The following is a 12,155-nucleotide window of genomic DNA, read 5'->3' as shown; positions in this document are numbered from 1 at the left end:
ACTCCAGAACTGTGAGAAATAAATGTTATATAATCCACCCTGTCTGTGGTATTTTGTTATAGAAAACCTAATGGATTAAGACAACATGTTTCAAAACTTACTTGAAAAAAAAATTAAAACTAAGACAAAAATGAAATACAAATTCAGGTCAAGACAACATATGTAAAATGTTCCCAGTAGAAAATTGTGGATTCTTGGATTTGGAAATACTGGATTGGTTTGTGAATGGATAAGTGTGGTTATGTGTGTGTGTACATGTGCACATGTGTGTGTATCCAACATGTCCCAAAAGTCTTTGTCCAGTTTAAAGCTTTACTAGCTTCAGAATTATAAAAACTACAAGCTTAAAAAAAAAACACTTAAAATTTTAACTATAACTTTCATACATTGATTTATGAATTTTGAATAATAAATTATTTTGTGAATGTCTTTCTGAAGATGAGACAAAACACTAAAATTCATAAAACTAAGTGCAAAAGAAATTTAAGTTATGTACCTGGGTTTATACAATACAAAAACATATGGGAAGCTGGAGTTGAAGACAGAGAAAATCTTGAGAGTAAAATATCTTGGGAAATAGCCAAAATTGTAGGGTCAACTTCAGATTTTTAAGGGTGGGCTTTAAGCCAAGATAGTTAATGAACAATGGGGACCATGTAATATCTGAGTTCCAGATGGAATAAATAGAAAATTGGCAAAGGTCTCTCTGACATACGAGTAGAGTTGGAAAGAGGAATCTAAAAGGCCAAGGATGTTGCAGGATTCTGTGGTGCTGAATGGTGGGGGAGGGGTGGTTGTCCAGCCTGTTCTCTGACTGCTCCCTCCCCCATTCTCAGGAACCCTTTGTGACAAGACCATAGCTCTGTGATGCAAGCCTGAGTTCTGTCCCAGTGCTCAGTTGCCTGAGGGCAGCAGCATGATTCCAAAGATGGAGAATTTCTTTACTCTGAGAAGCACTGGCACCACCTGGCTGAGCTCCAGTCCCACCTCCTGGGTGATTGATACCATCTTTGCTTTCCTATGTGGACTTGGCCTCTTTCTTCTGTTACTCCCCTGCTTTCAGAGTAATCCATCCTTACCACCAGCTAGGAAATATAGAAGCACCAGGAAGGTAAGGAAACTTTGGCTAAACCCCAACAGAGATTATCTCTTATATCCACATTTCTAAATCACCTGAGAAACTTCTGAGATAGGAAGTCTCAGAATAGAACATCACCCTTCTAGGGACAAGCCAGACCAGCAAGGGTTAGAGAGGGCACAAGGATTTCCATCCCAAGATCTCAGATCCAGAGTCCAGGTGTTGTAGAGGGTTCCAGAGCAAAGTCACAAACAGTGACCAGTGAGTGAGGGCTATATACTAAGAGTTTATTTTCTGCAGGAAGAGACTCCTAAGCATTGTTTCACCAGCCACTTTCCCCTTCCTGTGGCAGGTGCCTCAGGTAAGCTCTTCCTCTGTGTTAGAGCCGATCTGGAGGCAGCGCTAATCTCTGAAGAGCCTGTAAGGGACTAGATTGGGGCTCTGAGCTTGGGAAACAGAGTCCTATCTGATGGAGCAGAGAAGGACCTGTAGTTCTCAGAATGTGTATAAATTTCTGAGTAGAGGAATAGCAATGAGAGAAATCCATAGTGATCTGACATAGAAAATCTGGGTTTGCATCTTCAAAGAAGAAAAAAAAAATTTTAATATTTTATTTATTTGTCGGAGAGACGAGAGAGAGTACAGGCAGGCAGAGTGGCAGGCAGAGGCAGAGGGAGATGCAGGCTCCCCATGCGACAAGGAGCCCAATGTGGGACTCGATCCCAGGACGCTGGGGTCATGACCTGAGCCAAAGGCAGCCGCTTAACCCACTGAGCCACCCAGGCGTCCCAAAGAAAAATTTAAAATATTTTTATCCACTTTAAAAATGAGTAAAACGGGGGCATCTGGGTGGCTCAGTGGTTTAAGCCTCTGCCTTTGGCTCAAGTCATGATCTCAGGGTCCTGGGATCAAGTGCTGCATCATGCTCTCTGCTCGGCGGGGAGCCTGCTTCCCCTCCTTCTCTCTCTGCCTGCTTGTGAACTCTGTCTGTCAAATAAATAAATAAAAATCTTTTAAAAAATGAGTAAAAGGGAAAAAATGAGTGAAAGGAAAGAAAACCACAGATCCCGATTAGATGTATAAACGTAGAATGTAGTTGTTCATACTGTTCATGAAAAGTGAGCATTTGCAGACCATCGAGAGAGAAGAGAGAATTGAGTTCCAGCCCTTCATCTTTTCTATTAGCGTCAGGTGGAACTGAGGAAGAGGAGCAGGAGTAAGAAGAAAAGTGGAGCTTTGAAAGGTAAGCTTATGCCATTTAGTCCTGCATGCCCCAAGTTATCCTCCATCCTTCCTGCCCCTGAGGGTCCAGCTCCACAGTCTCTGAGCATGCCAGGTACAGAGACCATCCCTCAGGAAACAGAGTCTCAAAGAGGGTCTGGGAAGGAGATCAGATACTGTGTGTTTTCCAGATTCTGTGCTTGGAAGGAAGCTGCTGGGGCTGAAATAGGTGTTGCCTGGCAAGGGTGTGTGGGCTGTAGTGGACCAATAATGCTTGGATTCAGAGGTGGAACCTCCAAGTCCAACTGTAGATAAGTGTTTTAAGTTTGCTCAGATTCCTTTGTGACCCTTACCCTTTCTCCCCAGTGAGGTGGTTGTGAGGACTCTGAGGGGTGATGGATAGGAGAGTGCAGCACTCCTGCATCATAGGACTTGCCATCACTGTGAAGGATTCTGTGGCTTTGAGCACTGATGCTTGGGCTCCATAGTCTAATCACCCAATACTTTAACCCTAAGGAAATATTGCACTCAGTCTTCTGTAAAATCCTTAGGCCCCTATTTTCACCACTGTAACCCAGTTTCCTGATTTCCAGCTTGCAGAAATTGCCTGAAAGAACTGGAGGGAGCTCGCAGCCTGATTTCACTTTTGCAGAGGTGAAGAATGTTTCCCCCTCTCCTTGACCCTCCTCTGTCCCAGAGCTTATGATGTGACTCTGGGATCACAGGGAACCCTGGGAAGGGGAGCCACGGGAACAAGATGTGGGTGAAACTCTGGGGTTAGGAATAGCAGGAGCAGTGTGAAGTCAGCATGGGGGCTGTGGAGGGCTGTGAATCACAGGTGTTTATCTCTGCCCAACCTGCCCTGCCCACCTTGCCCGGTCAGCTTCTAGCTGCAGCTTGTGCTTCCTGTCTCCTGCAGCTGCCTGGGGAGGCTCCCTGACAAGGGTGGCTTTCATCAACTCTTATGTCAAGATCTCCCTGGTGAGTTGTACAAAGCAGTGCCTGCTGGAGCCCACCAACCATGCGGAGAGAATGTGGATGCTGCTGCTCCTGCCATGTCCTTGTTGGCTACCCCAGTTCCTCTGACCCAGCGCCCTCTACTTCTTGGCCCAAAGACCTCTTCAGTTTCTGTTCATTCCCACTCATCTCTGAGTGTCTCTTGGCCACCAGAGACTTTTATTCCCCTTTTACCCCAGCCACTTGCTCTTTCCCCTCCCTCTCCACGTCCCCTTAATTCAGAGGCCTGCCCTCCACCACTGACCACCTCTTCTGCCCCACAACCTTCAGACTCCATTCTGACTCTTCCTCAGTGTGACTCAAAGACATTACCACTGGGCACCATTACACAGAGGTCATCTCATACCCCATGGTCAGCTTCTCCTATCCCAACCACCTCAGGCCTTGGCCACTCAAGCTGTCCTATTTCAGCCCTGTCCTGGTGGCACACCGCTGCCAAAGCCTTGTGCCTCTCAACCTCCTCAAATTATGAGTATCAACATGAACACCTTTCCCACCACTCACCAGAGGCCTCATTCTGGGCAAACCCCACTGAAAAACTAAGAATTGCTGCTCCCTCTTTGCTCAGCTCTGATGACCAGAAGTTCCTGGAGATACAAGTCACAGAAGGCATCAAGATCAATATTTGGAAAGAAAAAGAAAAAGATGGATCATATCCAAAACAAATGAGTCCTGACTACCACCTGAATTCTTTGGGAAATATGTTGAAATCACTGGATGTTGAGCAGAAAAGCCCCCAACACTTCTGGAGCACAAAAGGCAAACCAGAGCAGTTGCCTGGTCCTCAGCAGCTCTCATATCCTAAGGTTTTGGGGCACCATCTACAACAGAAATATAACCAACTTTTTTGGGGCCTCCCCTCTCTACACAGTGAATCTCTGGTGGCTACTGCCTGGATCTCTGAAAGCTCTTCAGCACTACAGTCTCCTTCTTTCTTATTCAATGGAATCTCAAGTGCCTGCCCAGTTCAAATGCAGCCTAAACTATCTCCAATGCTTTCCCAGTCCAAGCCCCTATCCCAACTGGAGTTCCAATCTCAAAACTTGATTTCAACCATACCCCAATTCCAACACGCACCTCTCACTCAGATCCTGACCCAAGATCATCTCCAGTCCTCTCTTCCAATCCTATCATCTTCTTCCTCACCTCAAATTAGAGCTTGTCAAATATCTTGCCCTATAGCCCGGGATAAGTCACAATTTCTCATCCCAACTGAGATTCAACACCCAGAATGGCCTTTGTTGCAGGAGCAACTAGAAAGTGGGGCTTTATCCTCTGTAATCAAAGGATCTCAAGAGGTCTTTAGTGTCTTCACTTCCAACCTTCCTGAAGACAGCTGGGTGGTCTCCATCCTTCCTGAGAATTTCCCAATCAGTCCTGAGCTCCGTAGGCAACTGGAGCAACACCTACAAAAGTGGCTTGTTCAACACCGTTGGGAGTTACCCCGTAAGATCCAAGAGTCTCTGGAACTAAGACAATATCAGGGTGAATTACCAGGGACATGTCAGGCAAAGGGTAAGCATGGACCCTCACGGCCCTCTGCATTTGCAGGTAAAAGCAGCAAGGATACACAGAAAGTGGGTTTCCAACTAAGCCAGGGCATGGGCAAGGGCCTGGGGTATATTTTGGGGAAGGTCCCAAAAGATATCTCCAGGGCCTCAGAGAACTCACTAATAAGGTTTCAGGGAGTGGGCTCTGAGGAGTCAGAAAGTGACTTGAGGCTGTCACAGAGTGACTCAGGAAGTGATTTACTAAGAAACTTAGATAAGAATCTAGAAAACCTCTTGACACTCAATTTGAGCAGGAAGTTGGGGCAGATCAGTGAACATATGCCTATGAGTGTGCACCAAACCAGTCTGGCTGTCAACCATGCTTTTCCCAAGTCCAACACTGACATGGAAATCAGAAATCTAGGAATCTTGAAGGGTTGGAGACCATATGTGAACACCTCTCACAGGGTTTCCTTCCTCCATCCAGATATTCAAGAAGTGCTGGAATCACATATTATAAGGTTTTGGGTGAGGCACAGGTGGAGTCTACCACTCAAGGTCCTCAAACCCATAAATCTCTTTAAGTTGAAAAAGGTTCAACCCTTACCCATTCTACAGTTTGCTTCTGCCCCAGAAGCCACCTGTGTGTCTGGGGCCCCCTCAATGGTCAAGTTTGCTGAATTCCTGGGAAAACCTTCTCAGTCATGTCTGGGAAAGAAGGCAACAATAGAAGAATCAGTTTCTACCCTGGAAAGGCCTTTCCTTGCTCCTTCACCTATGTATGGGGAAATCCAGAGGGCGCTGGGAAGGGCCCCATCTGGTGACAACAAGGGCCCCTTAAAAGCCTTTCTGATTGGACAGGAGGACAGGCCACCTTCTCAGTCCCTCACACTCAACTTCATGGGCAACACTCAGCAGAGCAGTTCTGTGGAATGCATTGAGAGGAACAGCCTAGAGTTGAGTCCCAGTTCAACAATGGCCAGGAATGAGCCAAGAGAGGAGATTATGGATTGGGCCTCACAAGACCCCTGCCATAGGGTAGCAATGCTGGAGATGAGCTTAGGATCGCAATGTTTTAGTGCTGAAAAGGACAGGGAGGCAGTGGAACCAATGTGCTTGGGAAACAATGGGTTCACAAAATCCCAAACCATAAATGTGCATATGGGGAATTTAGATACCAGTAAAAAACTTTCTAGAATGTCTGTTTTCCAAGATCCTGGAGAGACGTGCCTTAATGAAGAGATTAGTGAATTTAAGTCCAAAATGAATACAAAGTCAGAGAACCAGCTTCAAGACTATTCTACAAACATGCTTCTTGATGTAGACAACTTGGCTTCTCAGGTGCCGCAGTGTCATCCCCAGAGAGTATCTACTGGAGACACGGTACCTTCCCAGATGCTATATGGCTTCATAACAGACCAAAGGAGCTGCCTAAGGCAGCAAGAGCCCATGATCCCTAAACTTCAGGACTCATGGAAGAGCCAGAGCAAGATGACTGTCCCTACTAATAAAAGAGAGGACTATAGGAGGCTCAATTCAGGAAATGAAGAACAATTTGAGGAATTGAGGACCTCTCAAGCCGAGTGTATGTGTCATCCTGCCCCAGTCAGGGGAATAACAGATTCTGTTAGGAGCAGATACATCCAGGTTCCACCAGAGAAGAAACAGGGTCCTCCTGAAAGCCTCTTCAGAAAAAGGGTGAGGCGCTTTTTTCAATGGATTTTCCCCAGTGAGAAAGTCAAAGGTCAGAATGCTCTGCAAAAATGTAAGCCAATAATAGCCTCTGCCCAGAGCCAAGGACCAGTCAAAAGCAGATCAATTATGGCCAGTGAGACTCCTGAGGCTCAAGCACTCATGACAACTGTTGGACAGATTCTAGAGGAGAAAATGGTAATTCACCATGGACTTCATGCCACAAAGTTAAACGAACACAAACAGGAACTCCAAGCCCCAGTATGTGGATATGTCTGCTACCACAGACTTCCCTTCTACCCAGAGCAACGGAGAATAATGAGTTATACAGCTCACGGTCACCAAGCTACCTCCAAGGACCCAAGTAGCTCTATCAGGGAAAGGCAGGCCAGACACCAACAGTCCTTGAAAAGTGTAAGATTCAAGGATGAGCAGCTGGGCCTGAAGCACTTCCCATCCCCTCCTCCCAAGAAGACTTTGTCTCCAGTCAGTCCCTGCCAGTATGGGCCAAGGATGCCAGGTGTGCCAGGCCACCATCAACACTGCCCACGGCACTGTCTTCTTCAGGGGGGGATCTTGTCTAGTCAACCATAAAATGCTTCTTTAGTCTTTCCTGGTAGGAAAATATCTCAAAGAAAAAAAAAGTCCATGTAGAGAAAACTTTTTCTCTCTAGCACACCCAAATACTTAATATTCCCCAATATATATGTTTTTCCCCACATAAGAGGGTGATATGATTGCTTTTGTTTGTGCTGTGCTTGGTATATGCTTTGGGTTCTAGAAGGGAGGGACATGAAGGGTGTTTGGCTGTGGGCATTGTAGGCTTGCTCCTTATCTTGAATCTTTTCATTTTTTTTCATAATACTGTCATTATACAAACAAAAACTACTCTAAAAAGATGAGAAATACCTATGAAGAACTTATCCCAAGATCTGGTTCAACTTGTCTTTCTCCTGCTTCCACTCTACCTGGAACTTTATAAAGTTCTACTACTTGAATTTTATAAAGCTGTAGGGGGTAAGTTTATAGAGGCATCATGGGGCTCCAGGAAATGTCAGAATCAAGTAGATAGAAGTTTGGGAGAGGGACAGAGCCTAAAGTTCAGAAGCAGAAGAAATCTTGTCCTTGGATCTCTTGGTGAAGAATAGATGATACTTGCCCTTGAGAATCCCTGCTCTGATAAAGAGTTGGGGTTGAGATAGACCCTATGGATCCCTCTTAGCTTAGGTTTAATGAAATGTACAGTGTCACTCTCTTCCACCTCTGCCTTCCCTGCATTTCCAGTGATGACAGTGGTACTTCCAGCTCCACGTGTATGTAAGTGGGGAAGAGCAGGGAGGTTGCTGAGAGTTGTGTTTACCTCCACCTAAATGAATATTCAAGGGTCACATAATTTCCTTCTATGTTAAGCCCAGAAAAGGAGTTCTGAACAGGAGTGTACCTGGTGTAGTAACTATCTGATGGTTAAACACATGAACTTAGAATGGGATGTAGGAGACAAATTGAAGAGGTTGGATCCAAAGAAGAAGGCAAAGTGGCACATGGTACCCATAAATGTGCAGTGAATGAAAAGCCCCCTGATATCCCATCTAAAGGCCTGGAGTAAAGGAAAGGTTAAGGGCCCGGTAGATCATCATACCCCATCAAGGTCTCCTCCGTACAGCTCTAAGATCACAGACCTAGGGAAGCCTCACTTATGTCCAAAACAGATGGCCCAACTTTTAGAAGTAAAGCAAATCAGGGAAGATTAATCTCAAATAATATATTTAATAAGCTTACACCTTATCACCACTTGAATTCTAGAAGGGATGACAATAATAAGTGGAAAATCTAAGACTCAGGAAACTTGGGCTGTGACTCCCAGTCTATTGAATTTTACTTAAACACATGACCCAAGGACTGCTCCTTAAGGAATGGTGGGGACTTAAAAGGCCCAGAAACTGGCCTGAAATCATGTCTGGCTCCAAGTTCTTGCTCACACTAGAGCCCAGAAGATGAAGACATTAGACCGGATTTATCAAAGCGAGTTCGAAAGAGCATGGAAGTGACCTGTTCAAAATGGGAAGTGCAGTCCAGGAGTGGTATACTGTTCTCTCCACTTCTGGCCTCTATCCATATGGGAAAGAAGGTTGCTAAGCAATTTCTCTACAGTTATTCTGTGCTTTGTGCCACACACCTGGTACACGGTGCACAGCTGCAGAGGGCATCATTCCCAGCGTAGAGAGTCTTGCTCCAGGAGACACTCCTGATCCAGAAGACAAAAGAATGGGCCTTATCCCCCATGCCTGTCAGGATGCCCAACATTTGGGACTGGGACCTGGGGAGGAGGAGCAGATTGAGTATAGGCCTGATTGTGTCACTGGTTTCTCCCTAGAACTGGGTCTTGCTTTTGGGCCCCAATTACTGAGGCAGCCCCCAGAGTGGGTTCACCAATGAAAATGGAGATAAGGCCTGTGGGAAGGGATTGGAACCCAAGACAGAGTACATTTAGGCCCTCAGGAACTCAGGAGAGGGTGGCACAGAGTGGGGACCTTGAGCCTGGCTGCTGCTAGGTCCTCTAGGAGCATTGAGATGTGGGTTTTGGGACTGGGATACAAGCTAGAGGTGGACCACACATCCCCTGTTGGAAAAAGTATCACAGACAAGGATGCTGTTGGAACAGCAAAAAAATAAACAAGTGCCTTTACCCTTCTGTTGTTCAGATTTCCATAAGGTTCAGTAAAGGCAGAAATGGAGACACACACAGAGATCCTTCACACAGAGACAACATACAGAGATACCTCCCACTAGAGATGACACATAGACCTTACAGAGACAGCTCTCAACAGACCTCTCACACAGACACCATACACAGTGCCTCCCTACCACTTTGCCCCACAGAGACCTCACACTGAGACCTCACATAGAGACCTCATGTTGCCCCACAGATCCTCAAACAGAAACCTAGCACAGATTTCAGATTTTCCAGAGACCTGATAGCAAATCTCTCAGAAGCTTCCCAAAGGTACTCTCTATACAAACCTTATATGGAAACCAACACTCAGAGACCTCATGCAGCCTCAGAGAGACCTCATAAAAACCTCACAGAAAGATTTCATCTACAGACAGTACACAGAGATCTTCCACTGACACATTGAGACCTTATACAGATACCCCACAAAGACTGACACAAAGACCTCACAGAGACCTTACATCCATCCCAAGCAGACACCCATTGACAAGTCCTTCTTGGTGAATATGAAACCATTTATCAAACTTGGCAACACAAGAGGGATTGTCAATTGTGCCCCCTTGAGAGCGTCAATCAGACATTGTCAGCATTGTACTAAATGGGGTTCTATACTTGGGGAGTTTTCTGAATGAAAAATTACCCATTCTACATGTAGATTTGCAAAATTAATTTCCACAGTTTTTCATTAACTTAGAATCACAAATTTTAAACACAACTGAAACAGTCTCCAATGAGAGAAAATATCTTATTTGTCCAGTTTTAGTTATTATCCAGCTAAATGGTGTCACTGTCGTTTTTTAAAAAATTATTTTGGGGACAAGGCCTGAAGGAGAAATGGTTTACTTATTTACTTTGGAAACATAATAAAGACCTGCAACGAACTGACCGTAGAAATGAAATAAACCAGAAAAGAGGCATCTGGACACACACTTGCCTTCCAGAAGCCCGTGTAACCAGCATAGTATTTTGCACTTAACAGTTTGTGGAGTTTTATTTTTTAACAAGCTAACAATTGTGAAGATTTTTCACAAATATGTTAAATTCCTGGTAATAGTCCTATTACATCATCTGGCAAAATTTATTTCTGACAAAATTATTTTATTCCTTCAAATGTAGTACCCTTTAATATTATTATACATGTCTTTAGGTTATGACACAGTCCTAATGTTCAGTTAACATAGTTAAAAGGACAGGCTCTTAAAAGGATTTATTTTTAATTCTATGAAATGCACATTTTCTAAGATAGGCAGTTAATATCTACTTTATATTATTAGAGCTAGAAAAGAACACATTGCTTAAAGGAATTTGAAATATTATAAAATATATGTATTTTTGATATATACAGATGGCCTAATAAAATTACTGAGAAAGGGCTATATTAATATCTGAATTGATTTAGTCATTTAATCAATATTTGTATTACAACAAATAATGAAAAGTGTCACTTATTATATATCCAGTGCTTTCCAAAGGGTACATTACAGTAAGGCTACCTATTTCTCACGGCTCATACCCAACCTATTTTCCTTGTCTTGATAAAGTTTCAGTGACCGCTGTCAAACATATATTACTGGTTAAGTTTCTCAGATTTCACATTGGGATGATGACATCATAGTTTTTTCTCTAAGAGGAGCAGGGCTGACTTTGTTTAACCAAGAAATCACTTTTTCTTTAAAATTAAACAGTTTATGAATTTTTCAACTTTATTCCTTTATGATATTATTGAATCATAAAATGATGGAATATGATCATGGATGTCATCTAATATTCCACCAGATCATTTTTATAGTCAAATTATGAAGATAAATTTATTGATAAGAACAAAATGGGTTCAGTTAGGAATAGTTTATGCAGGAAAATATATTTTTCAAATTGACTTTTAATAGTGTTAAAACAAATGATTATTCTTTAGTCTTTTAAGTTAATGTTGCTCAGGGTGTTCAGAATGTCTGGCAACATAGGAAATGTCCATAATAAGTAGTTTATTACTATAACATGTTGAATGCATTGTTCCTCACTAGTAATTCACAGTTCAATAAGCTGTGCTAAATGACAATGAAAATATGCATTAAGGAAACATTTGTATTAATCACTACACATTCATCTGTCATATGTTGCTTTAGATTTGTGTAATTTTCATGGAGTAAACTTGAACATTTTCCTAAGTATAAAAAATCAAGGGGGATCAATCTACTTACAATATATTAGTTTTTCCAAACTCTATGGCCATCTTTTATTTTTTAGTAAGATTTACCTATCTTAAAATTTTTTAAAAAGTTTTATCACTTATATATTTCCAGAAGAAATGGATATCAAAAATTAGAGAAAACGAAAATAGATTCCTTTTGCATTCAAAAGTTTTACGTCAAAACATTTTGCTGAAAATGAAGTGATTCTTAATCTACAGATGAAATATTTTTACATGATACTTAAGATATGTATAAATTTGGATTTAGCTCAATATCTAGTAACGAGATTGAAGCAGAGATCAAAAACCTCCTAAATTTGGACTTAATATTAATTTTTATTTAAAACTGGCCTCATGCTGATTTTAATGAATTAAGCACTCTAGGAGACAATGTGCAGGAGCAGCAATTACATGATGACTTCTTAATACTTCAAGGAAAAAAGATCTCTTCCAAAGTAGTCGTTCTACAATATTAACCCCTAACAGGGATTCCTCTTCATAGATTATATTTTTAGCTTCATACATTTTATAATGAACTACCAAAGAGATGACATTTCTGGAATTGTTCCCAAATGTATACAGCTGCTATGTTGTACTCACACCACAGGCACAATAGGGAACACCCAGATCTAGATGATCCAGGGACTTCATAATTGCTGCCTTTTATTTGAGGCCGATTCATAATCATTTCTGGCACAAGACTGGTCTTTCATTGTGTCCCTGACCACGTTGACTGCT

At 42.8% G+C, this 12,155-nt stretch overlaps 1 protein-coding gene across 1 annotated transcript; it reads left to right on the top strand.

The window, feature by feature from the left end:
• The first annotated feature begins 894 nt into the window (after nt 1-894).
• LOC116570627 (spermatogenesis-associated protein 31A6-like) lies at nt 895-7,245 on the top strand. Its single transcript, XM_032307956.1, has 4 exons — nt 895-1,111; nt 2,264-2,321; nt 2,893-2,953; nt 3,219-7,245. Exons 1-4 carry the CDS (start codon nt 917-919, stop codon nt 7,090-7,092), a joined length of 4,188 nt encoding a protein of 1,395 aa, XP_032163847.1. The 5' UTR covers nt 895-916; the 3' UTR covers nt 7,093-7,245.
• Nucleotides 7,246-12,155: the final 4,910 nt, after the last annotated feature.

The sequence above is a fragment of the Mustela erminea genome, chromosome 12 (assembly GCF_009829155.1).
Source record: "Mustela erminea isolate mMusErm1 chromosome 12, mMusErm1.Pri, whole genome shotgun sequence".
In the NCBI taxonomy this organism is placed as follows: domain Eukaryota; kingdom Metazoa; phylum Chordata; class Mammalia; order Carnivora; family Mustelidae; genus Mustela; species Mustela erminea.
This window is presented reverse-complemented; position numbering and strand designations above follow the sequence as displayed.